The sequence below is a fragment of the Stegodyphus dumicola genome, chromosome 8 (assembly GCF_044657685.1).
Source record: "Stegodyphus dumicola isolate Sdum_Otavi_A_Nest chromosome 8, ASM4465768v1".
Lineage (NCBI taxonomy): Eukaryota > Metazoa > Arthropoda > Arachnida > Araneae > Eresidae > Stegodyphus > Stegodyphus dumicola.
In genome coordinates this window covers 151,520,001-151,546,595 of record NC_140775.1, presented here as the reverse complement: position 1 = coordinate 151,546,595, position 26,595 = coordinate 151,520,001, and the positions used below count along the sequence as shown (strand labels likewise).

At 32.7% G+C, this 26,595-nt stretch overlaps 1 protein-coding gene across 1 annotated transcript in view; it reads right to left on the bottom strand.

The window, feature by feature from the left end:
• Positions 1 to 12,937: 12,937 nt before the first annotated feature.
• The window catches only part of LOC118184652 (uncharacterized), a 254,716-nt gene continuing 241,058 nt past the window's right edge, over positions 12,938 to 26,595 (bottom strand). The window contains exons 3-4 of the mRNA XM_085822584.1: positions 16,514 to 16,616; positions 12,938 to 13,353 (exon numbers count right to left, since the gene is read on the bottom strand). Coding sequence (XP_085678710.1) covers positions 13,190 to 13,353; positions 16,514 to 16,616 — 267 coding nt within the window. The 3' untranslated portion in view covers positions 12,938 to 13,189. The remainder of the gene's footprint in view (positions 13,354 to 16,513; positions 16,617 to 26,595) is intronic.

Here is a 26,595-nt window from a genome sequence, read left to right as displayed (position 1 = left end):
GCAAACAAAACGAAAAAGAAACAGTTCTTCACAGACGATTGAGTATTTCTCATTCAATTAATTCAGTTTTCACTTCGCGACAAGGCAAAAATACATAAAACTCAAAATATCTGTATTAAAAATTACGAAGTAAATCTTAAATACTTATTTCCTCGAAAAAATTCCAGAAAGGATTAAGCATGATTTAATTCGCAATTATAAATGAAGGCATTATATTTGTGTTGCGAAGCTTAGTCTCTCTAGATTGGCAACAAATCTACAATTTTGCTGTTTCAAACCTAAACAAATATGTCCGCCATGTTATTTAAAACTTAACCGCACTTAAACAGCTTTTAAATTGTTGATAATTGTACAAATATTGCTTCCAGAATTACGAAAGGCATAAAAACTTTAACCGGAAGATAAGAACAACATAATTCAATCATTTTTAAAGCAAAAAATGTACAATTTACAAACATATAAGAGTAAAGAAATTGAGATCACTGAGCCGGGTAACAGAGTGGATATATTTATAAATATATTTATATACGTTTGGCGCGGCCGATTGAAACCAAAGTACGAGGTGCACATCGACATGTTATAGTAGTCTTATATAAAAAATTTCAACGTTCTGAGGCTACTCGTTTTTGAGTTATGCGAGATACGTACGTACGTACGCACGTACGTACATACGTTCGTACAGACGCCACGAAAAATTCTCTTCAGAATTCATTTTAAAGCAGTTTTTTAGTTTTTTTGGAGGAAAAGAGTCTTTTATTCTGTCCTTACGTATAGATATCACGCAAAAACATCGTCAAATTGCATTGGAAAGGGGTCAAAGTGGATATTTTCGTTGAAATATGCTGCCTGAAGCTTTTCGCGATTACAATACTTCCTTTTTACTTCGTATAAGGAAGTAAAAAAGAAAATAAATAAAAAAGAGATCTTGCATTACATTGCAAGTAAAATTTCCACACGCTTCGAAATAATAGATATTTAAAGATCCTTTTTCTTAATTTACTGAAGTGAAAATTTTCCTTTTTCGAACAAAAATGTACATTTTAATACGTTGATATTTTTTTAATTCGCCATTTTTTTCCTTCAGAAGAGAAATGTAGGAATAAACTCCAGAATTGTAAAAACTGAAATTTCCTTTTTTGACTTCAATTTTAATTTTTCATCGTTAAAGATTTAGTTTTATCTTTATCATTTGGCAGCAGTAAGTATTGTTTTTATTTACTCAACGGTAAATCTCTTCTTAGGTGTTTCAGTCGAATCAAGAGCTTTCAAAATTAAAGCTTGTTCTAAGGGATAGTAAATAAGCAAACGTTTAAGACATCACCAATACACTTTTCTTCTTATACCTTTTCCATAATCATTTATGAGAAGTAGATTAAATATTTTAAAAGACTGGATGCCGTTGGATTTGTTAGATTACGACAAATCACACACTAGAGCAGGGGTTCTCAACTGGTGGTACGCAAGAAAAAAATAGGTGGTACTCAAAGTATTTTTAAATATTAAATTCAAAAATTATATCCCCAACATCCTGATTTGAGTTTTTCTCTCTAACACTCGTAAATTTATGCGACCTGAGCTTTGTTCAAGAGTGGTGGTGATTAGTTAAAGAATATCAAGTCTTTTGAGAAAATAAATTTGTGGAAACTAAAATTTATATTTAGCACGATCTGCCCAATATGCCAAAGCCGAAATATAGGAGAATGAACTCCGCAATTATATTATGACACTCTTTCATTGCAAACTAACGTCGCATGGAGATTTGCCCACTAATTTGTAAGGTTTAACTTTATGGGTATGTGCACTGTTAAACTGCTTTGTAGACGATAAGCAACTTATGGCTAAATACAACAGAAACTTGGGGTGTACAGTTTTTAAGTTACTTAAAACTAAAGAAGATGAACAGAAGGCACTTCTGGTGCTTACAACTCCGCCAGAATTTATGCGATAAACTTAAAAATCAGTAAGTCAAGCTTAAATAAATTAATAGCAATAATGCAAGGCTCAAGACAGGAACTCTTGTCTAAAATGCGACAGGTATGAGGCTTCGAGAAGAGATACGAGAAGCTTAGAACAGAGAGCGGGGTTCAAGAATCCATTTGAGAAAGTTAGAGAGCGGAATGTAAATTCCAATGGTAGTTATAATCAGAAAAGTAGTGTTGTCAAAGAATTAAATCGGAGGAGCATAGAAAAATGGAGAATTCTAAAACAGAGCCGGTTTTGAATGAAGCGAGGTTCGAGAAACAGCGAAAAATAAAGTGTTACCAATGTGGAAAGGACGGGCATATCCTACGTAACTGTCCATGGCTGGGAAAAAAATAAGGCCAATCTGGAGAATAATTTAGAAACGGAGAGCTTAGGGAAGTATTGAGTCGTATTTCAAGAAAGCAGTAATTAATGGGATAGAGAGAGAATGTCTGAGAGATACTGGAGCTGGAATAGATCTGCGTAATAGTATTTGGATTAATACTAGTGACTTATTAGGGGAAACTATTTGGGCGAAACAGCCTTTGGACACAGAATGTAAATGTTTACCTGTGGCGAAAGTCACCATTGAAGGTGATTTTGGTGTGGTCACCACCAAGGCAGCGGTTACTCCGGTAGAATTAGATAAAGAGTACTATTTGTTAGGAAATAAAACTGCACAGTTGATAGAAGAAATTAGGGAACGACCGGTTCTATTAAATGCTGTGGAACTCGTTGTCAGGCGCATGCGCGCAGGAATTTAGATAGAGAGAGCACGGAAGACTTAAATTGCAGATCGGAAGATGAGGAAGAGATAGAAAGTGTTGTGAATAACGAGCTTTCGGGAGAAGGAAAGTTAACAAGTAATACGCAGGAATCTATTGAAATTCCAGTCATCAGTTCAGAAGAAAGGTCTATCCTTGCGGATGTTTCGACAGCAGAATTCTCGGTAGCACAAAAAACATGCGCTAGTTTAGCGGCGCTCTGGGAAGAAAGGGGAAAGTAAAAGTGAAAAAGAGTTTATAAATTGAAAAGGAGAGACTACTCAGAGTGGCAGGTTCTAAAAAAGGGGTAGATAAGCTTCAGCTGTGTGTGCCTCTGCTTTTTAGGAAAGGGATCTTGAAGTTATGCCACGAGGCAATCTCTGGTCATTTAGAGGTAACAAAAACCAAGGACAGAGTTTTGACACACTATTTCTGGCCACCACTGTCATTTACTATTTCCTTATATATCCTTATATATTTTGACTATTCCTGGCCAAATTGTTACCAGGAAATTGAAGAATTTGTGATGACGTGCGATATTTGTCAGCGTGTTGGTCACAATAGGGATAAAAAGAAAGCCCCTGTGAAGATTGTACCTGTTATATCAGAAGTGTATAGCAGATTAAGTATTGACGCAGTAGGACCCTTGATCTCTATTTCACGTGAAAACAAATACTTAATTACGTCAATTTGTGTCGTAATCAGTAATCCAGATACCATTCCTGTACAGAATTTAAGCTCTAAAAGAGTCATTCAAGCCTTGATACAAATCTTTTCTAGAACACGTTACCCTAAAGAAATTCAGTGTGATTTGGCTAGATCGTTTACCAGTGAAATCACATCTGAGTTGTTTTTAGTAAGTTCGGAATTAAGGTGTATAATTCTTCTGTGTATAACCCTCAAAGCTATTCTGTTGAAAGGTTGCATTCCATCTCGAAAAGTGTATTGAAAGCTTTGTGCTTGGAAAACAGAAAGATTGGAAAGTAACTAGTGTGAGTTCTGAAACCAACCATACTGTAGAGATTCCGGATAAGCATAACAGTGAAAGCATTTGTCATGGGAATTTGATTGAACTTTATCATCAGTTTCTCGAATTTGTAAATCTCATAATGGAGTATATCGAGGGAGAAGTTAATATTCCTTACCTTCTGGCTGCTTCAACGCAGACTGATTCTAGGAAAATGATAATTGTCGTAAAAGGTTTTTGTAGCGTTTTGGAATTATAACTTTTGTAGATTGATTCAAAATTGTTTGCATCTTGTATTTCATTTTCAAAATGGTTAGAATTAAATGTTTTATCTTAAATATTACCATTTCGTAAAATTTGAGGAATGTACTTTGTATTCTGATGTAGAATGATGTAGATGAGAGGGATGTATTTTTGTTGCATTCTTGTTTTTATATTTATCTGTCTCAAGGTGAGGTTATGTAGAAATAAGTGCAGGGTAATGTAACTGGCTTCTCTATTATCACTTGTGTATTGAAAACACTGAAATGTATTTAGAATTTTCCCTTCCATAGTCTAGGAAAATTCTATGAAGGGAGGAAGTTGTCATAAGGTGGTATAAAGGTTCTTTGTCTAGGATGAGTGATTTCAGAGTGCAATAATTTTCCTGAGTGGTGAAATCCTGTGCCTCTGTTAATGATTCCGGTTGCAGCCTCGAAAGTAACTCCAATGGACACAGAGATAAAAAAGTCTTTTCATCAGGGTCAGGAGATGGACCCTTTGTTATGTATGAAAAAAAGAATCATTCCCCCTCTGGGAGTTCAGCACAAGTAAACGCAGGGAGATATATAAGGTGGTTTCCTGAGAAGAGAAAGGAACTTTCCAGTTTAGAGCTACGGGCATGCTGGCCGGCTAAGAAGGATCATTTCTCGTGTGTAATGAGATACAGCATTTTTCTTGCAACAAAATTCTGAAATTACGGGACTAAATGTATCCAAGCCCCATATTGTCAAGATATACAACTGTTAAGGTTTTCATCTCATTAAAATTCATGTTATTGGTAAAACATGTTATTGGTTATTCATGTTATTGGTTAAAGTTAGAAGTTCATTTCAACCCTTTGTCACAACCCTGGGTTTGCGTAACGGTTTCGGCCACTACACCACAACAATGTGTCACATGACATGGTTGTGACATCTCAGACGCAATAATTCGTTCCGGTTGACAGTACAAGAGACATAACTTCACGACCAGCGTCAAGAAGTTTTAGCGTTCTGAACTGTGTATGACGTCAAAGCCTCTCTATTTCAGGAGGGCTGACGAACTAATGATCTTGTTTTTCCTCTGGTAACGTTCCAGATATAACGATGCAGAGGATATAAAATGCAAGTGAAAAATTATTGAGGCGTGTCTAATTGAGTCTGAAGATTTTTTCCTTATAGGAACAACACTTCAGAAACTGAAGTCTCAACTAGAGAGACCCAGAATGCTCTCGACTAGAGAGTCCCTCGTAGCAGGTTCGTCACATCACGAGGACTATAATTCACTTTAATAGCTATTCTCTGCTATCCATGAATTATACATATATATATATAAAGAGATTCTCGTAATTGTAATAAATATCTTTTCAGTTTAAAATGCAGTAAGTATTATGCAACCTCACAAATGTACTGATCATTATACGGAGACAGATGCGCTACCTACAGCCGCAACTCAACACAAAGTGAATTATCGTTTCTCGTGATGTGGGGAAACTGCTACGAGGATCTCCGTAATCAAGAATTAAAGAGCATTCTCAGTCTCTCTAATTGAGAGTTCCGATTCTGACGTGTTCCCATGGAAAAAATCTTCAGACTGAATTAGTCACGCCTCCTTAATTTTTTTCAGGTGTATTTTATATCCCCAGATTCGTTATATCTGGAACGATATCAGAGGAAAAACAAGATCATTGGTTCGTCAACCCTCCTGAAATCGAGAGGCTTTGACGATAGACACAGTTCAGAACGCTAAAATGTTTTGACACTGGTCGTGAAGTTATGTCTCTTTCACTGTCAACTGGAACGAATTATTGGGTGCGAGATGTCAGAACCATGTCGTGTGAAACATTGTAAAAGCTTGGAAACAGTGACTTGCGGGGACTGCACACACGATTTTCTCATCTCTGTGTGGTCTGCCGCAACATCAATAAAATTGAGCTTCATTTATGCATGAAGCCTCTAGTCACACGTTTATGTCAACTGCCGCTTATTTAGCAGAGAAAGAATCTAAAACAGGAATAAAATGCATCTTATTTAATGAAATACATTTAAAAATCACCTGATCTTTCCCCTGTAGAATTTTGTATTTTCAATTTGTTAAAATGAACATTTGGAAAACAACATCCAAGAATACTAAACGGACCTTAGAAAATGACCCAAGAGTATTGGGATAAAGGAGGCATGCTAATGTTAAGAATAATTTAATTTCAGTTAAAATTCAAGCTAGAGCTATAAGCCCAAAATCAAAGCTCAAAGCTATCATATATAACTCAAAATCAAAGCTATCATATCGTTTCTACAAAGTGAAAGCGATTTTCTCTAGTATCTGAATATTATATTGCTATCAATCCTTTTTTATGTCTTTTAGAATTCAACTATTTGAATTAATTCAAATAAATATTCAACTTTTAAATTAACTATTTGAAACGATCGGTTTTTACTGTGTCAGATACAAGTATTTAAAAACAAATCTCTGAAGTGTGGAGATTTTCAAATGTTTTAGTTATGAACTGTCCTAGAAGAAAAGAATGAATTTTCCTAGAATAATGAAGTAATAAATGACCGAAGGTTGAGAACCCAAAGCTTAATTCATTCATTCTTAAGTTGCACATGATATGCAACTTAAATTTCACAATCATATTATAATTTGACATTAACTTCCATTTCGCTATTAAAGTGGCTAATTATGTGATCCTCTCTCTTCTCTGAAATGTTTCGTAATTTGAAGTAACCTCAATTATCTAATAATTCGAGTTAAGTTTGTTAACGATAATCTTACACTTAGCATCATGTCTCTTTAAATGCAGAAAAGATACAAATGATCCAACAGATTTGCAGAACTGTTTAAGTGTTACTTGGTTTCCTATTTCCTTAGTTAACTTTCACATGGTAAGAGTGATCACTACGTTGTTATTTAAATAAGGAATTTCCCTATAACTAGCCTTTGCTAATTTTATATTGGAATTAATGGCAATTATCGAATTATAATACATTTATTCTGTGAAAACTATATGAACTTCGTATTCTTGAAAATGTTGCATATTTTAATGCTGCATTTTTTCACTTTTGATGTTAATAAACAACTAAATCTTGAGATTTAGTGATTGTATTTGCCATTTTAAAGAACGTCAGTGTAATAAAAGGCCATATTACAATTAAATAACAAACAAATTAGTTAAAAATCATTTAAATGGATACCGTTTCTCACAAGGTTATTGAAAGTGACACATAGTTTCTCCATTGTAATCAAGTTTGAATATTTGAAACTAATTTGCTAATATTCACATTTCTTGTATTTATGGATTTACCAAAGTTTGTAGAGGTTTTAGGCTTTTACAAGCAGGAAGCCTGAAAAATGTTCAGTGCCGTCGCCAAGACTTGAATTCCGGACCATTCTGATGCAAGACGTACTTTCCAGATACAACACGAAGGCACAGAATAAGGAGAAAGAAACTTCTTACAAATTCTGAAAAAGACATTTTGCAAATATCAGTCCATACATTGCTGGAGTCGGTCAGTGCAATTTTGCCTAATTGAGAATGCAGAATTATGTCTTTTAATGCTCCAGAGTTTCGCAGAAGGCACATAAGCCGAACGAATCTGTGGTATTAAGCAAGATAGGACAAGCGCTCATATGGCTAGGAATTCGACAGAATTGTTGAAGAGGTTTCTCTTACATTGTTTAATTTCCCGACTTGGACATATCGTGTGTGGTCATCCAAATCACTTGATCTTCAGCTTGCGATATCTTAGTATGGAATTACTTAAAATCTAAAGTGTACTTTCGCAAACGATGCTCCTTACTTGAGGTCTTATTCAAGTGAGGTGGTACCGACAAAAATGATGAAATGTTATGCGAAATTTCGCTGATCAATCCGGTAGTGTATAAACCGGAGAAAAAGACGTTTAAAGGATATCTTTTACAGAATCTAACATTGCCATTTTTTTCAATAATGGCGTACATTAAACTGCAAAGCTAGAACATGCATAAAAATGACATCTTTTTATTAAATGTATTATTTAATTTTAAAAACTAAGGATGTAAGCTATATGTCAAGAAACTGAAGTTTAAACAGTGTATTGTACCTTTAACTTCGTACGGTTGTCGTACTTGGGGACATGTTCTTGCCAAGAAGGTTAATAAAAGAAATCTGAGAAAGATTCAATGGTGAATTCTTCATATTTTGAGTGGTTATAGGACTTTAAGTTATGAGGCTACTTTTGTTCTTTTAGTAGTTCTGCCTATTAATTTCCAAATTGAATATCATAATAATATTTTCGAGGCATTAGCACTTGATACTTTGGAAGACTGCAAAAATGGAAATGTCCCCTTTCCAGAGCTTTTTCATCCAGCTATTTTGGGAGCCATTAATTTCTGCGATTAGAAAAGACTACTAAAATGAGTTTTCATATGGTTTTCTTTACAGATGGCAGCAAAATGAACAACAGGGTTGGCCTTGCATTTGCTCTTTTTAAATACAAATCTCAGGTTTGTTATTTAAACACCGTATACATGATGAACACACAGTTTTTCAAGCAGAGCTTCTGAGTATTTATTTTGCCGTCAAATTGATCAAGGATGATGGGACAGAATCCTAAAAGTAATACCTTATTTATTCTGATCCTCTTTCTTCTCTTCACCTTTTAAGAAGCAGCGACAAATTAGTAATCCAAACTCATTCCCCTTAGAAATAGAGGAACTGATTATCCGTTTTGCTTTGCTTATGCTCATTACGGATTCTATGGAAAGGAAAGAGCTGATTTCTTAGCTAAAGATGCTTTAAATTTACCGATAGATATCAATATTAGCATTCTAAACAGCTGTTGCTTTCATAAGAATCTTTTAGCTAAGTGGAATGAGAAATATATTTCATCTTGTAATGCTGAGGGCAAAAGGTTCGTTCTCTCTATTTACTATAGCCTGCATTCCGAGTCTTTCCTCCCTATTAATTTTAAAATTATCTCAGTTTTTATTTGGTCACGCTAAATTTGCAAGTTACCTGTTTTATATCAATCTAAGATCAAATAATTTATGCGAATGTTCAAAAAACGCGCCTCAAGATGTGGAACATTTGATTTTTTTCATGCCGTATCTTTGATGGCCCTAGATTATACTTACAGAACGATTTGAAAGGTTCGACGTTACTTGACCAGTGAACTTATTTGTTTTCGTGAGGTCCAGACTGCTGTCCTCTGTTTTTGTTCGTTTTATTTATGCATGTAATATTTAATGTTTTATTTAATTTACAAATGTAAGTTCCATGTTGTGGTGCACGGTGAGATAGTATGCGTTCAAAATAAAAACAAATAAGGAAAACTACACAATGAAAATATTTGTTTACTTCGATGAGCACAGAATAAGTATTAGTTTTAAAACAATTAGTTTATCTTCGCTTGTGTTCTGAATTCGAAACGATTGTTCTATAAACGAAATTATTCTTTCGAGAATAGCTGTTCCGCATCTTATTGCATATAAAAGAAATATTAAAAAAAAAAAAAAAAGAACAGAAAGAAATATTTCTATATTTTTTTAATCACAGCCCATAAATACAACCATTTTATGACTGAAAACATGCTTCGCTTAAAATCTGATTATGGTTCCTTTATGCAAGATCATTCTTCAAAGAAGCATCTCTGTCAAACTCTTAGACGATTAATATCAATTCCCTGAAATTCTCTTTTCCTAAAACTCTTTTTTCCCTCAAGAACGGAAAAAGGTAGAAGCTGCCAAAATGTGTTTTGCATCCTGTAAATTTTAACTCGGTAACTCATTATTTAAAAAGTTCCATTTGTAAAATATTCTTATGTGTGATGCTTCAAATAATATATTCGGAATTTTCAACTTACAGATACTTGAGAGTAAAACTGAAAACGTTTGCTTAGAAATGAATCCTTTCATATATTTTCGTCTAAATTTATGTAAATATTCACGAGATTCAAGACGATTCAGATGTGGATTGAAACATAAATATTTTTCTGCCCTCTTTATATTTTGAATTATTTATAACAAAAAGTAGCACTTAAATTTTTTAAATAATTTGTTTTGTTATTCTGGAGAATATTTAAGCCGATTATGAAATATTTTAGTAATAAAAGAGTAAAAAATATATTCATAACTGAGTTGTAAACAATTAAACCTTCAAAAACACCGAAATGACTATATATTAAATTCATTTGCTAAATAATGATTGTAATTACTAAAATCTGTATAATATGAAAAAGGAATTTAATTTTTATTTCTTTCGCTAATTAATTATTATTATAGTTTTGTAATTAATTTTATAAGTTTTTTACCATTTCATTTTTTACGCATACAATGCACCGGCATGTGATGGAGTTCAAAGAAGATTTTCGCAAATCGAAGTAAAATTTTACTTAAAAAGACAAAAAATTATAAGAAAGTATAATGGAGCATCATTTAGAGGAACATAGTAACCTTTCCAAAATACAGTTTCTAAAAATTTCCTAACATCAAGTTTACGAAAAATCGCTTAATGTCATTACTTATCTGCTCAAACGTTTCATTGAAACCCCGTAGACTTAACAGCCAATATATTCTCTTCCACTTCACTTATAAACACACTTTCTACGAGCACTTGCACATAATTACATATAGCAGAAATTAACAAAGAAATTAATTATACACAAAACTAGAGTTACTATCAACAAAATAAAAAATAATGTACAATTCGAAAGAAATAAACACAATGTTAAAATGAGGGAAAATTGAACCGAAATAACAGTGGTTGGGTGTCAATAGCAGCACATATAATGGGAGCCCCGCTACAAAGATTTCGTGCAACCAAGTTCCTTGCGTACAGACGAACACAGAAGCCCATACTCAAAGTGCTACCTGAGTCCGGATAACGAAGAATGATGCCGTTGGCGCTGTTATGTGATCTCTCTCATTCACAGTAATGTTCGTTCTTTACACGGTAAGTGCGACTATCTAGGGTTGAACTCCTGTTGAGCTGACCATTGACTTCTATTAACCAGGTGATTCTTTTCTTGAACTGTAATGGCTGATCATATTGTCTTTAATGGTAGGGCGGCTGTAGTAAAAAAGCGTCCGTATGTAATAGAGTAAGTCATGGTAACACAAAGTGTCCTTCTTGTGCTCCAGGAATAACGCAATCCATCGCAATCAGCTGTCATTACGAAATGCTCAATCATGCTGTTTCCAATCATTCACATTTCTGCTTGGCACGTAGTACCTTCATGCCAAGGTTCGTCATGATTCTACAATTATTTCTTGGTGTAAAAAGTTTTACTACGGTAATGCGTGTAATATGCATTTATTTGTTTTATGCGCATTTCAGGAAACTTTTATTCATATTTTTTAAAAATTTAAAAAATTTAAATGATTCTCCCTATTTTGAGCTCTACAGTTACAATGGTTTAATGCTCAATCACGCACCCTACTGTATGGCATCTGCACTTGTTAGGAAATCCCTTTTCATGCATTGCATTTTCAAGTTCTTCATCAATATAAGCGGATGAATCTTAAGTCTCAGCAATTTTCATTTCTAATTTCTATCACCATATTAATCAGATTTTCGTGCGCCGGTAACATCATTATCCCTTGGTTCGAAAATTTTCGTGTCATTCTGAAAAATTTTCAATGCCGTGTTTCTGAGCTTCTTGGAAACAAATGAATATTCGTTTTTAAGATTTTCCTTTTTAATACGTACTACCATATCGATGGTTTACGATGTCGCTAAGAATTTTTGTACATTTGTACATAATTTTAGTGAAGTATGTTTAAAAGTGAAGTATCTTTTGTGTAATATAACATGAAAATCTGAAGCTCTGTGCGTAAAAATAAGATTATAGGGGCAAGTCCCTATAACATTGAAGTAAATGGTTATCTCGCAAAATTGTCGAGATAACGCCAAGCTGGCGACGGTTTTTGGTCACTAATTTATGTCGCCAAATTTGAAAATCGCCAAAAGTCGCAAAACTTAGCTATTATTTGGCAACCTTTTGGTTCTGTCCCTGTATGACTAATTGATACTGTAACTGAATAACTGTAATTGATCTCTATATGTAACTGTAACTGTAACCGTATCCGTCCTTCATATACTTTCAAATAACTTCGAGAGATGGAAAGTACTATAAATTTCGCAGCCGTCGGGGGAAAACTATATAATACCGGAGAGAGCATCAGCTCTCAGTTCAGAATCGACTATGGAATAATGAGATATCTTCCTGTGAGTTTCGCTCTTTAGATATGCTTTGCACTGCGCTGTGTTTAACGCTCTTAGTAGTATGAAGTGTAACTACTGATTGTACTCTGTGATACTGTGCAGAACTCTAAGAACATTTTTGTGGATAGTTCCAGAACTGTGAAGTGTTTCTTTTGGTAAAATAAATTTGATTAATCAGTCATCGATTCTGTGTGCATTCATTCCATTACGAACCGGTACGCACGCAACAGTCTGTACAATTGCAAAACTCATAAGCAACCCAACCGAAATTAACTAGAAAATTTAACTCTTTGAAAATTCGAATGTGGTATATCGCTGTACAATAGAATTTTATGGTTTAAGCGTGAAGAACATGATATTTAATAAATAAAGGTAACACACAAAACGTTAAAAAACGCCCCTTTGGGCGTAATTTAAAATCTTAAAGCTTACAGTTTTTTTTTTAATTTTGCTGTGGTGTCAAAATCTTCATTTTCAAAATCAACTTGATACATGTGTAGCTTAAGCTAAGACATTAGATGAAAATCCAACTGACAAACAGAACTTAACTTCCTAAGTAAATTTGTGAATATTTAAATTGGAGAACAATGACTACCGACGAAACGGAGTTTCTAACTACGAAGACATTGTAAACCTAGAATATGTTTTTAAGATTTCGTTCTTTTAAAAAAAAAATGTTTCTTTATTAAGCAGTGTGGGCTTATTTCAAAGAACAAACAACACAGAAATATTCGATATTTAAATATTTCGAAAAAATTTATATTCTCTAACTAATTGGGTCTAATATGAAAGAAAAGTCAATTCTCTTGTAAGTAAGATTATTTTTTATCTAAGAGATATCATATTTAACAGTATTATCAAAAGCAATGGTAAACAGTAGACAAATTCAAAAATCTCAAATTAGAGAACTACGAAATTTAATTTTTGTAATGCGGATGCTGTCTCTCAAATATGTGTTATGCAATGGTACATTGCCTTCATAAATAATAATTGTAACGTTTAATCATGAATATGAAAAACTGTAGTCGAAAAACATTAGTCCGGTGCATTTCATTATTCATTTTCAGAGCATGGGGCTTCGTTCTCATACTGACAACAGTAGCAGGCTTTTTTCTCTTTGCCAATGCATGCATACGCCTTACGTCCTATATACATGCAAGTCTCTTTGCACGCTTGCATGTCTTCATAACAGGGTTTAATTTCTGCCTGGATGAAGCCTGTAAAATATTTCATCAAATTAAACTGATATCAAATTATCATAGAAAACAGGAAATCATCAACTGTTTTAGAAAAGACAGAGTAAGAAATGGAGTACATAATTAAAATTTAAAGATAAAATTCAAATCATATGATTTCATGGTAGTAACCTCTTTATTCAAAATAAGAAAACTCTAGAGATGAGGAATGAAATTCGTTCTAACTTCCTCTTCTTCAAGAGTACAAATATTTTCAAATATTGGTAATAAAACATCTAGACAAGCAAACAACCAGTATATAAAAAAATTAATCAGCGAAACAAGAGAGAAAACAAATGTATCGCCTAATTAAAAAATATTCCATAATTTCTGCCCACAAAAATTAAATACATGATTAACAGACCAGCAGTGATAAGTATGAAAGTTTTAAATAGCAAGCAACCGGATTTGGGGGCACGGTTTCTTTTGCCAGGGACAACTTAACAAACCTCGGATAGGAGAGGGATGAAAATGATCTATCAAAGTAAGAGCGGGAAGATATTGTTATTTTATGAAATGGTTGCAGTTTTCTTTACCTTTTTTCCTAACAAAACGTTCTTAAGACTTTCATGGCGTAAATTCTTAATTTGAGATTACTTATTTCTTCTTGACATCCTACATTTTTTCAGACCTTCATGTTTTATTCGATGTTTTTTCCGCTTAATTTCCTTTTTAGGTATTCTGTAGGTCTTATGAATCATTATTTAGAATCTTTTTTCATCAATGTTAATTTCATTTGCAATGTTTTCTATCTCTTTGTCGTCCTGATCTATTGATAAATTTCTTTTAATTTTATTTGCATTTTATGCTTTTTACCCCAAAAGGGTTAGTAACTTCGTTTTGGCATTTTGCGTTGATTCACTATAAATGTCGGTTCACTTTTCAAATTGTTGCCACCAAATATTATCGTCCTGTGTTATTTTTAAAGAAATTAAATAATGAAGAATCTGCATAAATGTATGTATGTTTCTCGCATTGTGATAAAACAACGGTACCTAGAGACATCAAATTTTGAATAACGTAATCTTCCATCCGAATATAGGCATCTGGTAGCCCAAATTTGGAATTTGGAAATTTTTTTATTATACATTTCATATTTTGTAAAACTTAACAAATTTTTGATTAACAAATTCAAAGATTCGAAAGCGAGCAATGGCAACGAAAGCGAGCCGGGGGGGGGAACATCTTTATCTCCAGGGCGCGAGATTGTGTATCGGAAATTCTAAAGATATGCTCATTTTAAAATTATTCTGCGATATTGCTGTCGAATTGAATTGTATGGTTTAAGTGCAAAGAACATGATATTTAGTACATAAAGGTAACATACAAAACGTTAAAAAAAGCCTCTTTGGGCCTAATGTAAAATCTGAAAGCTTTAGATTTATTTATGTTTAGTTTCTGGTAGACATTATTAATTTTAGAATGATAGCTAACACATATTTTCACGTATTATGCTATTGTTAGATGTATATTTAATATTTGCATTTCTTTTTTCCTTTAGCCGTATCTATTTTCTATTTAATTTTATGTTATGGTTTTTACTTTAATCTTGTTACTGGCAACATGCTTTATTTTATTATTGAGTTTGTGTGAATGGTAACATGTTGTTCCAACAGTTGTTCATGTTTATATTTTAGTAGAATAGCGTTCTTAGCCGCACTGTGCTTCAGGCAATTCTGAATATGGTTGCGTTCAGCCAGCGATTAAATGCTAAATCCTCTAAACATTGGTAGTTCGACCTGGTTTCAAATTCAGCTGAACAGGCTGACTGCATGGGAATATTTGCGGTTTAAGGTAAATACGATTTAGTTTCCTTAAAACATCCTGCACGAAGATAACCCTCCGCTTAGATAGACAGCCCTCGTATACTTTGCCGTGAACTAAATAATCTCTAATCAACATGGTTGCATTTTTATTGTTTAGTCATACTATTTCAGGTTACTTTTCCATTTGAAGAATCTGTCAGATTCTTTCAAGCGAAAAGCGTTTTTCTTAAAAGTGCTACTTGTGATAATAATCATGAAATGAAATTGTATTTCGGAGACGAAATTCAGTGGCGCTGCAACCTTTCGATTTGTCGCAGTTAGAAAAATATTCAGAAAGGCACATGGTTTGAGTAATCGAAATAGTTTCTTGAAGTGTGTGAGGTTTTTTTATGATTGGAGCGAAAAATTAACTTTAGTTAAATGGTGTGAAAAAGAGTCACTTGAAAACTGGTCACGGAGTAGTTGTCGACTGGAATAACTACATGCGTCAAGGTTTGTGGGAATTCTTTGCTTAAAAGTAAATAACGGAAAATAGGAGAATCTGATATGATCTTCGAAGTGAAAGGGGTCCACTTAACCGGCACCAGTTAGCCGACAGAACATTTAGCTGAAACGGGCATTTAGCCGACAGAACATTTAGCCGACAGGACAGTTAGCCAACATGGACTCTTAGCCGACAGGTCATTTAGCCGACACGAACATTTAGCCGATAGGGACACTTAACCAACAGGACATTTAGCCGACACGGACAGTTAGCCGACAGGGCATTTAGCCGACCCGGACAGTTCTTCGACAGGACATTTAGCCGACACGGAGAGTTAGGCGACAGGACATTTAGCCGACAAGGACACTTCGCCTACAGGACATTTAGCGGACACAGAGAGTTAGTTAGTCGTCAGGACATTTAGCTACGGTACATTTAACTGTCAAGGCATTTAGACAGCAGGTCACTATACATACAAACTTTACATTTGGGAAATATTTGTGTTTCGCTCTTTGTAAAACGTTTACGTCACACAGCTGTGCCTAAAATAAAAATATTATATGAAAATAAAGTAAATGATTTGACAAAAATGGGAATAAAATATTACCATGGTGTACAAAACAAATAAATACTTATACTTGACCATGAAATGTTATTATAGTACTTAAAACTGAAACGGACTTTAAAGATGAAGTATGCACTTCTAATTTATCAAAAATTTAAATATTTAATATTTAATTTATCAAATATATTTAAATATTTAATTTATTAAATAGTTAAAAGTTTCTTAATTTATCAAAAATAAAAGACATTGTAAAGATATATTTACGGTTTCGGTTACATACATCAATGATTATTTTTTAAATTAAAATTTTGAAGAATAATATCTTACCAATCATGGTTATAAAAAAGCATGCAAGAAATACAACGCTTAATTTCATCTTTTTCAAGGTATACGCAACTTTAGCAGACGTCTTCAATGCCAAGCAAGAAAGCTGAAATTAAAATTAAATAAATAAATAATCAAATAAACAGAAAATACAATTAGTTCGACTTTCTTCAAATATCACAAACAAGACAATAAACATATAATAACAACGAATTAAATTTCATTAACTTCAAAACGATATTCCTATAAAATGAAACATGAAAAGCAAAATATTTCTGCCATAAATCTCAGTATTTGTTGTCCAATGATATTTTACGCCCTCTGGATCTTGGAATGGCCTCTTTTTGGTATATACCTGTGATTAAAAAAAATATCGGAAATGATTCATTTAAAATGTGCATGTGGAAGAAACCGCTTCTGGAGTTTCTCAGAAGCTTCTACGACTTTTATTGACATCTAGTAACAATCCACGTTTCGTTTCCTTGCATTCTTTGCAAATATATTTGTTTCTAATGAGTAAACTATTTTTGCTTTGGAGATTTCTCAAAATGACAAAGATAATTTGAAATAAAATAAAAAAATACTCCATTAAAATTAGTTTCCTTACTTAAACTAAGAAAGATCATTTAAAATATATTTGCCACGGAAATGTTACTACAAAAGCATTTAAAACTTCAACAAAAAGTCAGCAAAGCTGGAATTAGAAATGAAAATTTTCAAATATAATCTAAAAACGTTCATATTGCCTAAAAGGATTTATTAGGAATTTAAACGTTGCCACAGAGCCCGTCACACAATATTTGATTCAACAGCAAAATCACAAAATATTTAAAAGCAGCATATCTTTAGAATTTCCGACAGACAGTTTCGCGCGCTGGAGATAAAAATATTTTATTCGTACAGTGTTGCCACTGTTTTCTATCAAATCTTTGAATTTGTTACTCAAAAATTCCTTAACGTTTTTCAAAATGTGAAATACAAAATTCAAAATTCGGATGTGCAGGTGCACATGTTCGGGTAACGCATAACGTTATTACAAATTTAATGGCTCTAGGTACCGTCGTTTTTTCACAATGCAAGGGAAATGCATACGTAATGCAGATTCTTAAATACTTAATTTCTTTAAAGATAATACAGTATTTGGTGACAAAAATCGATAAATAAATGTTAATCGATTGTCGTTTAATCGTTAGTGATGCTATTAAAATATTTCCATATTATTTGGATAAAAAAATTTAATATTTGGATAATATTTGGTTTAATAAATCGTTTTCAAAATTCATTTCACTATGTCGCTTTTCGAGCTGTTCCAAAATAAATGAACTTTTTTTTACAAAGAACAATAGCTCAAGAGGTCTGAACATACACAGGGTATCATTTATTAGGGAAAAATCACAAAAATGATGATTACTCAAGAAGTTACATAAAAATTTAAGAAAATTGAACCACAGTATACAACACATAGTAAGGTATGAAATAACATGAAACGAAATTAGCAAACAATTATGGTGTTATAAAATTTCCATGTGCATAAAATGAACAAATGAGATGCATCTTTCAAAAAAATTAAAGGATTACCACTGCCTGCTAAAACAGTGAACGATAGAACAGTCAAAATATATTCGGATATAACCAACCAGCAAGTAGATCTTAAATTGGTTTCAGCTTTATCAATAGCACTTGATAAGTATAGTGACATAAATGATGTAGCCCAAGTGTCACTTTTTGAATGATTTATTTCATCTACAGGTCCTAAAGAACTTTTAGGATTATTTCCACTTAAACGTTAAACACTCCGAGAAGTTATAGAAAATGTTGTGATTGGATGCATTAAAAAGCGCCATATTGTACTCAACAAATTTGTCTTAATTACAACGGATGGGAGAAAAATATTACTATCGTTAAAAAACGGGTTTGTTGACATTTTCAAAGAAAAAAATATGATGTGTACACCACATGACCTCCTTGCACGGAATATTAAATTATACGCATTTTTTCTTGCACTTCATTTAAACTTATTGGATTTAATTAAATCTGCTTCGTCGATGCAGTGCATAAACCACAATAAAATAAATGCACTCTTTAAAATTCACTATATTTGTTTACCATAACGCCAGTCTGGCGCTAAGTTAGCTTAACAGCGTTACATTTCGTTCATATTATAACTCAAAATGCATATAAATTTATATCATTTGAAGAACTATCTAATCGTTGGCACATGTTCTGTTCAAAAACTATAATAAATCTAAAACGATGTATAAAAGAAATTAAGCAAACAAAACAAAAAAGAAACAGTTTTTCACAGACGATTCAGTATTTCTCATTCAATTAATTCAGTTCTCACTTCCCGACAAGGCAAAAATGCACAAAAACTCAAAAAATCAATATTAAAAATTGCGAAGTAAATCTTAAACACTTATTTCTTCGAATAAATTCCAGAATGGATTAAACATGATTTAATTCGCAATAATAAAAGAAAGCGTTGTCTTTGTTGTTGCGAGCGTTAGGTTCTCTACATTGGCAACAAATCCGCTATTTTGCCAAATTTGAAATGTAAACCAACATGTCCACCATTGCAAAATTCATTAGGCTTAGCTGCACTTAAACAACTTTTAAATTGTTGATAACTCCACAAATATTGCATGCAGATTTACTAAAGGCATAAAAACCTTAACCGGAAGATAACAGCAACATAATTCAATCATTTTTAAAGCAAAAAATGCACAACTTACAAACATATAAGAGTAAGGAGACTGAGATCACTGAGCTGGTTAACAGAGTGGATATATATATCCATATATTTATATACGTTTGGTGCGGCCGATTGCAACCAAAATATGAGGCGCACATCTACATGTTATAGCAGTCCTCTATACAAAATTTCAACGTTCTGAGGCTACTCGTTTTTGAGTTATGCGAGATACGTACGTACGTATAGACGCCACGAAAAATTCTCTTCAGAATTCATTTTTAATTAGTTTATAATTCTGTGCGTGGAAAAGAGTCTTTTATCCTGTCCTTGTGTACAGATGTCATGCAAAACCATCATTAAATTGCATTCGATAGAAGTCAAAATGGATATTTTCGTTGAAGTTTGATGCCTCAAAATTTTCGCGATTACAATACTTCCTTTTTTACTTCGTACAAGGAAGTAAAAATCAGTCACGAGATCCTTACTTACCAGTATCTTTCATCAAGAGGTGCTTTGTGCCCAGAAAGAAATTTGCAAAATTAATGGAATTCTTGATAAAATTATTAACTCCATTATAGCTAAAGCTCTTTATCATCGTCTGTTTAAAGAATGTTTAGTTGAAATGGAGAGTGAGTATGCAGATCTTCTGCTGTATAATAAAGTACGTTGGTTATCGCGATACGTTTCGCGTTTCTTTAACAGAAATTAAAGCATTTCTCTTTGAAAAGGGTGTTTATGGTCCAGAACTAACAAACGATCAGTGGATCCAAAAATTTATTTCCTGGTAGACTTCCTTCTCATATAAGTCATCTTAATAAAACACTACAGGGTTTTTTTAGAAGAAGTTATTGCATTTGAAAACTCATTATCTCTTTTTGCTCAAAGATTTTGAAAGAGAAACTTTGATTTACTTTGAAAGCCTATTGAAAGATCCCCAAGAAAGCAATTCTGATATTGACATTTGCTATTTCAAAACAACAGTTTTAAATATGAGAGAAATTGTTCTCAGCAGGTTTCAGGAATTCAGAAACAACAAAGCGATGTTAGCCTTTGTTGGAAAAAAAAAAAAAAAAAAAAAAAAAAAAAAACCTTTTACTACTACTGCAACAGAATTAAATTTACTTCAATTAATATTGACACTGGCAACTTTGAAATGGGCTGGTTTGTGTTGAGCTGCCATCTACTATAAATAAAGAAGGTTCAGAGTAACCTATATTAATCTATAAATCCTTTTTCATTCAATTTTTCTGTGCATACAGAAAGAAATTTTTATATGTATTCAGACCGGACAAACTGTACTGCAAAAGGTTAAAGAAGCATACTTTTAAAGAAGTGCCTTCATTTGTTATTGAAAATAAATGAAAATTAACAAAGTATCTGTTTGTTTCGTTGACTGCAACAAAACTCACTACGCTATCTCTAAAAAATGCCATCAAGAACGTTTCAAGGATGTCTGGGTCAAGTCTTTATTATTTATGGAGAGAGGTAAGGAAACGCTAAAGTAGCTAGTCTACTCTTTGAAATTCGAATCCACATCGGTCTCCCAATATTCAACAGCTTTAATCATGCTACCACTAATAGGCACTATTTGGCAAAGATATAATAAATTATTGTAAGTAATGTTCCAAACATTGCTACTACATAAGCACTTCTTACCTTTCTTTTCAGTAAGGGACCAGATCTTAAAAAAGCATAAATTTTCTGCTTCTTCGTGAAGGCATTTCCAGTTTTATAGGACACTTCTTAGCTCCTTGCTATTCACTTCCTTATTAGATTGCATGAGTATTGCTTTTGAATAAAAAACTAGTCAATTTTTTATATTTCCTCAAATATTTTCGTCTTTTCTAGAATTTCGCATTATGAATAGTTCTTTATCTGATGTAATTTATCCTCCTCATGCTGTTTAATTAGAAGTTTTATGCATTATTAATTAGATTTGATGATAATCATTCTCCTAGAGAAACAAATAGCCATACTTTTAGTTAAAATTCGCGAATATGTGTGTTTTTAAATTATCATCATTGTAACGAGAGTTTCTTCAATGTGTTCTTCGATCAAACTGGATATATGCATGGAGGTTTTCATGATTTTTCTAGAGTGTAACGAAAAATAAAAGGCATTTTCACATAGGAATCCTCATAGCAGCAAACATCCACTTAGAAGGAAAATATATATATATATATATATATATATATATATATATGAAGTTACTCGCCTAGATATACATAATTATAAAAAGGTATCTGTTAATATTCCGTTGATAAGTAAAAATATTATTTGGCGACTTTCAGGGCTTTTGAAATGTGAGCACAAATATGTGGAAAATCGACAAGCTGATGGACTCAATTACGAAAATAATGAACAAAGGAAATGTAAAATAATGAACAAAGGCAAAAAATTAAAAGAAACATATTTTAGCCTTAAAAATACACAATTTCAAATGAAAAATTAAATACGTTACGTGTAAATTAAAATGTTAGGTTTAAATTACAAAAAAAAAAAGTTTGAAATCATTTTAGTCTAAAAAGATACCTTATACTTTTGATATTTTAGTATGAATACAAACTATATACATTTTGCATGATAAGAAATAATCTGACCAGATTTTCAATATATAGTACAATGAAATACGAGAAGAAATGATTAATGTAATAATCTGGTTTACGTCAGATGCAGTCAGCGAATTGAATAAAATTATAAAATTTAAGGCTTGAAAGTCCTCTAGCCGCTGAGAGGTAAGGAAACTGCATGTAGCTTATTCGATGAGAAGCCTGATCACTGTCATAGGCGCTGGTAATATGGGTGTTTTTGTGGTTTTCTTTATGGGTAATGTTAATAGTATCCCACTTCCGTTAAAAATCCCATCTTTCCTTTAAAGTAAAAATGCTATAAATTCTTCAGCTGCTTAGAATACATTACAAGTTGTCTATCTGAGATGTTTCGTGATCCTCTTTCATGTAAAAAGTGACTATGACCCAATTTCCTTCAGAAAATCTTTCAAGGTATTCCTTCTCATAGGCGGCTAGCCCCCGTCTGCTTTGACATAATCATGTAACCCATTTTATCCAAAAATAAAGCTCTACAATCATAGAGAAAGTTCCAGAGCATATGTTGGAAATGTGAAATTATTTAAAGATTTTAGAAATGATGCCACTGAAAATCATTTCCTAGCCTAAAATTTTATTCAGGTATCAGTAGTTAAAGTTATCATGAAACTACTAATTGATTCATGATCACGTAGTTAAACGTTTTTAGAAGACCCTTCAGGTAATATTTTATTCAGTGTAATAAATTTTCTCTTCAGAATTGAAGGCTGCCAATTTTCACTTATTGGATTACCCTTCGAGTTCATTAGGTCGATGTTATTTTTTTTACTCGGGACTCGAGACCCTAAGCGCTTAAAGGTTTTGAGCGCCCCCATATATACAGGGTGGTTATAATTAAAATTCCACATTCAAATGGTCATAAAAGGAAAACTACTGAACCAAACGGTTATCAAACTTGGTAATTATTTAAAGGAGGTTATGGGAATTTATTGCCCGCGGGAAAAAAGTTTAAAAACTCACCATCAGGGCCGAAATGATGATGTATGTAATATTGTTAAACAAAGTAAGGGTCAGAATGTAACTTAACCTTTTGTTACACGGGTTTAACATGTTGCATACCCTTAAGAAACATTGACCTAAACAAAACTACCATTTAAAGACGAAAACATACGAGTGTGCCATCCGTGTAACGGAGAAATTCGTCCGTGAGAAACCACAAATTAGCGATTAGAAAATGAGAGATGGCAAATCACTGGCAAAAGTGTGCAAATTCTGAAAATCGTTTTCTTAGATTAGAAAGATTTCTTAGATTTCTTAGAAACAGATCGCTAATTTTGTGATTTTTGAAGCCTGAATTCTGTTCTAAGACGTGAACATGTCGGTTTAAAACGTTTTTAATCGTTTCTAAAACGAAACTGTTTTTGGGGGTGAGGCAAAACCGCAATGGCTTGTAATTGGCTTAAGGCAGGAAGAAGTCAATGATCTATGCAAATAATATATACAAGTTACCGTAACTGAAAGATGCGATACACCGACATGTCTGTAACATTTGTCGTGATATGCTAAATGCTGCTATTGAGAATGTAGTAATACAACTTAATTGGCTTTCGGAAAATGGTGGACGCCATATTGAAGATGCTTTGTAACACGTTTCAGAAACGATTAAACACATTTTGAACCGTTTCTGAAAGTCAGTGCAGTCGTTTCCTAAACCCTTGTTGATCAGACAAAGGAGCCGTTGCTGTACAAAACTGAAAGCTCTACAAATATATATTTAGAGATTAGAAAATTATTCAAAATATACTGAATTCAAAAATTTATTTTAATCTTCTACGTTTTTAATAAAACATGTGAACCTGCAATTTGTTTTCTGTGCTCTAATTCTATTTTAGATTACTTCACTGCTAAATTTTCAGTTCTTGTGTGTGTATATATATATATGCAGGAATTGAAAATATGTATATATACATGAAGTGAAAATATATATGTAAGAAAAATAAAGAATATGTAAAATATTAAATTAGCAGAGAAATTTAATTCCCTTCTGTATTCTAAAAATAGTAACCTCTATTTGAACTGCGTCATTTCGAGAAAAATCTATGTCATATGACTCTTACATAATTCTGATGATATAAACGAAACTAAAACTCAAACAGCCAATAACAATTTTACAGCAATATTAATCATCCAATCAAAATGCATTGAGAACCAAAAACTAACACGGTCTAAATTAAGATTTCACTCTGAACATAACGCACTTGCTTTCAACGCTTTGGCCCAGCTGGACTGTAGTTTGTCCTTCTGTCTTCCTGCAAATTTATCTGAAATGTAACGTTTTTGGGATAGACACAATTAATGTTCCAACTTGATTGTGGCCACAACATGTTTACTGAAATAAAAGCTATACCTTGATTGCCAAATTTCTTATTCCTTGTGGATCGGCGTTTCAGCATTCTACGGAATCAAAATTCCAACTGTGCATTGTGGATACAACCACCTGCGTTCTACTACAAAATCTATTACATGTATATACATGAACTGAAAGAAAATTAATATACAATATTTTTAAATCAGAAAATTTCAATTTTGTATATTCATATAAATTTCATTTTCATTATGATAACAGCAATGTTTCAACAAAAGTTAGTACATAAATAAATAGTTTACATATTTAACACATATCGCGATAAATTTCATGCATACCTTTTGCATTTTCCACATAAAAACTATTTAAAAAAATCTTTTTTAGTCCAAAGGGATTTGAATCCCGAAGGACTATTAGTTTCGTTTTGGCATTTTGCGTCGGACTCATAAATGTCAGTTCACTTTTCAAACTGTTGTCACAAAATGTTAGAGTCCTGCATTATATTTGAAGAAATTAAATAATGAAAAATCTGCATAAATGTATGTATATTTCTCGTATTGTGATAAAACAACGGTACATAGAGTCATCGAATTTTGAATAACGTAATCCTCCAACGAATATGAGCATGTGGAAGACCAAATTTGAAATTTGAAATTTGTTTTATGATCGATTTCCTATTTTTTAAAACTTTGACGAATTTTTGATTAACAAACTCAAGGATTTCAAAGCGAGCAATGGCAACGTTGTGCAGAAAAAACATTTTTATCTCTAGTGCGTGAGTCTCTGTATCGGAAATTCTAAAGATATGCTCGTTTTAAAACTATTTTGCGATATTGCTGTTGCACTGGATCTTATGTTTTAAGAGCGAGGAACATGATATTTAATAAAGAAAGGTAACACACAAAATGTTAAAAAAACGCCCCTTTGGACGTAATTTAAAATCTGAAACATTTCAGATTTTTTTTTTTTTTTTTTTTGTTATTTTTTAATTAATTCTTTTTTTCAGGTTTTATGTAAAGTTTATGAATTAAGTAACAAATTATATTTACTTCTGTATTTTAATTAGCATATCATTTGCTTCATAGTGTTTCACAATAAAATTATAAATTCAATAAACTTCTTAATTAACATGCTGTAATATAGAGAGAGCATAAAGTTTGTTTTCTGTTGTCACATGTTTATTTTACTTTATTACCGTTTTCTGAATTAAAAGTTTTGCTTTCAGTTTAAACATGAACCAGAGACGAGATTTTATTATTTGGCTCATAATTCAATTAAATTCATTCCTTGGTATAAATTATAAAGTCATCTGTCCGCAGACGAGAACGGAAAGTTGTAGAGTTGAGTTTGCTTTGAGAGCATAAATTAGCTTCAAACTCCTAACAGACGCAAGAGTATTATCCCTGTGCCTGAAATTAATTAAAAGTTTTAGAAAGGCTTTAAATAAACCTTTGTTTTTAAAATTTAAATACAAGCTTTTACTTTAAATGCATTTTCTCGTGCTAATAGAATAAAACACGACATGTAGCGATGCATCTAAAATAAGAGTGAAATTCAAATTTAAAAGTAGTCCAGTAGTTAAAGACTACACAATTACGGTGAGCGCAGGAATTATTCGTATAAGAGTGGTTTTGCGAAAGAAACTATTGTTTCGACATGCTAATTCTCTCCAAACGTCTTCAAACTGCAATAACTTATAAAACGCGTTTACCAAAACAAATGGTAAAAACAGTACGGAAGATTTTTGAATTAGGTTTTTAATATATTCGATATTAAAAATACTCTTTACGTTATTTACATTTCTCATTACATTTACAATTTCAGGCTTTTACACTGATTTATATATTTTGTATATTTTAATTTTATAACAGTTATTTTAATTTAGATAACTTTTCCTATCAATCCTTGTTCCCCACTTACAATATGCTACCAGAATGAGTTTTTAGAATCGCGTTGAATGCAAATGAGTAATGTCCTAATCACATTATCTTTCGGCTACTAGAGACTCGACGTCAAAAGGGACAATTCTCAGAACCCGCCTATTTCCAGAAAACCCACATAGCTAGGTTACCATTTTCACTTACTACAAAGCCCATTTTCACTTACTCACAAGGACTATTTTCACTTATTACAGAGACTTGAACGGCAAATAGTAATTTATTGTCACCCAGATTAGGATCACGTGATCCTTCAGAAGCAAAACTTTCGTCTCATTGGTTGATCGCTACGCGAGTCAGAGCTGCAGCCAAAACATTTTCGGCGAGGTTTCAAAAATTCCCGCGTAGCTGGTACATTGTTTACGTAGCTAGGCGGGACTTCGCTTCCAGCGGGGTTCTTTTTTTCTAGGCACCCTCCCGTTTAAACTAGTGCTCCCAAAATCTCGTTTCTCAGGAAAGTCCCTTCTAGCAGGGATCGTCGCTAGATGTGACAAACTCTCAATCACATTATGTTTCGTCTGCGCAAGACTTGACGTCGAAAGGGA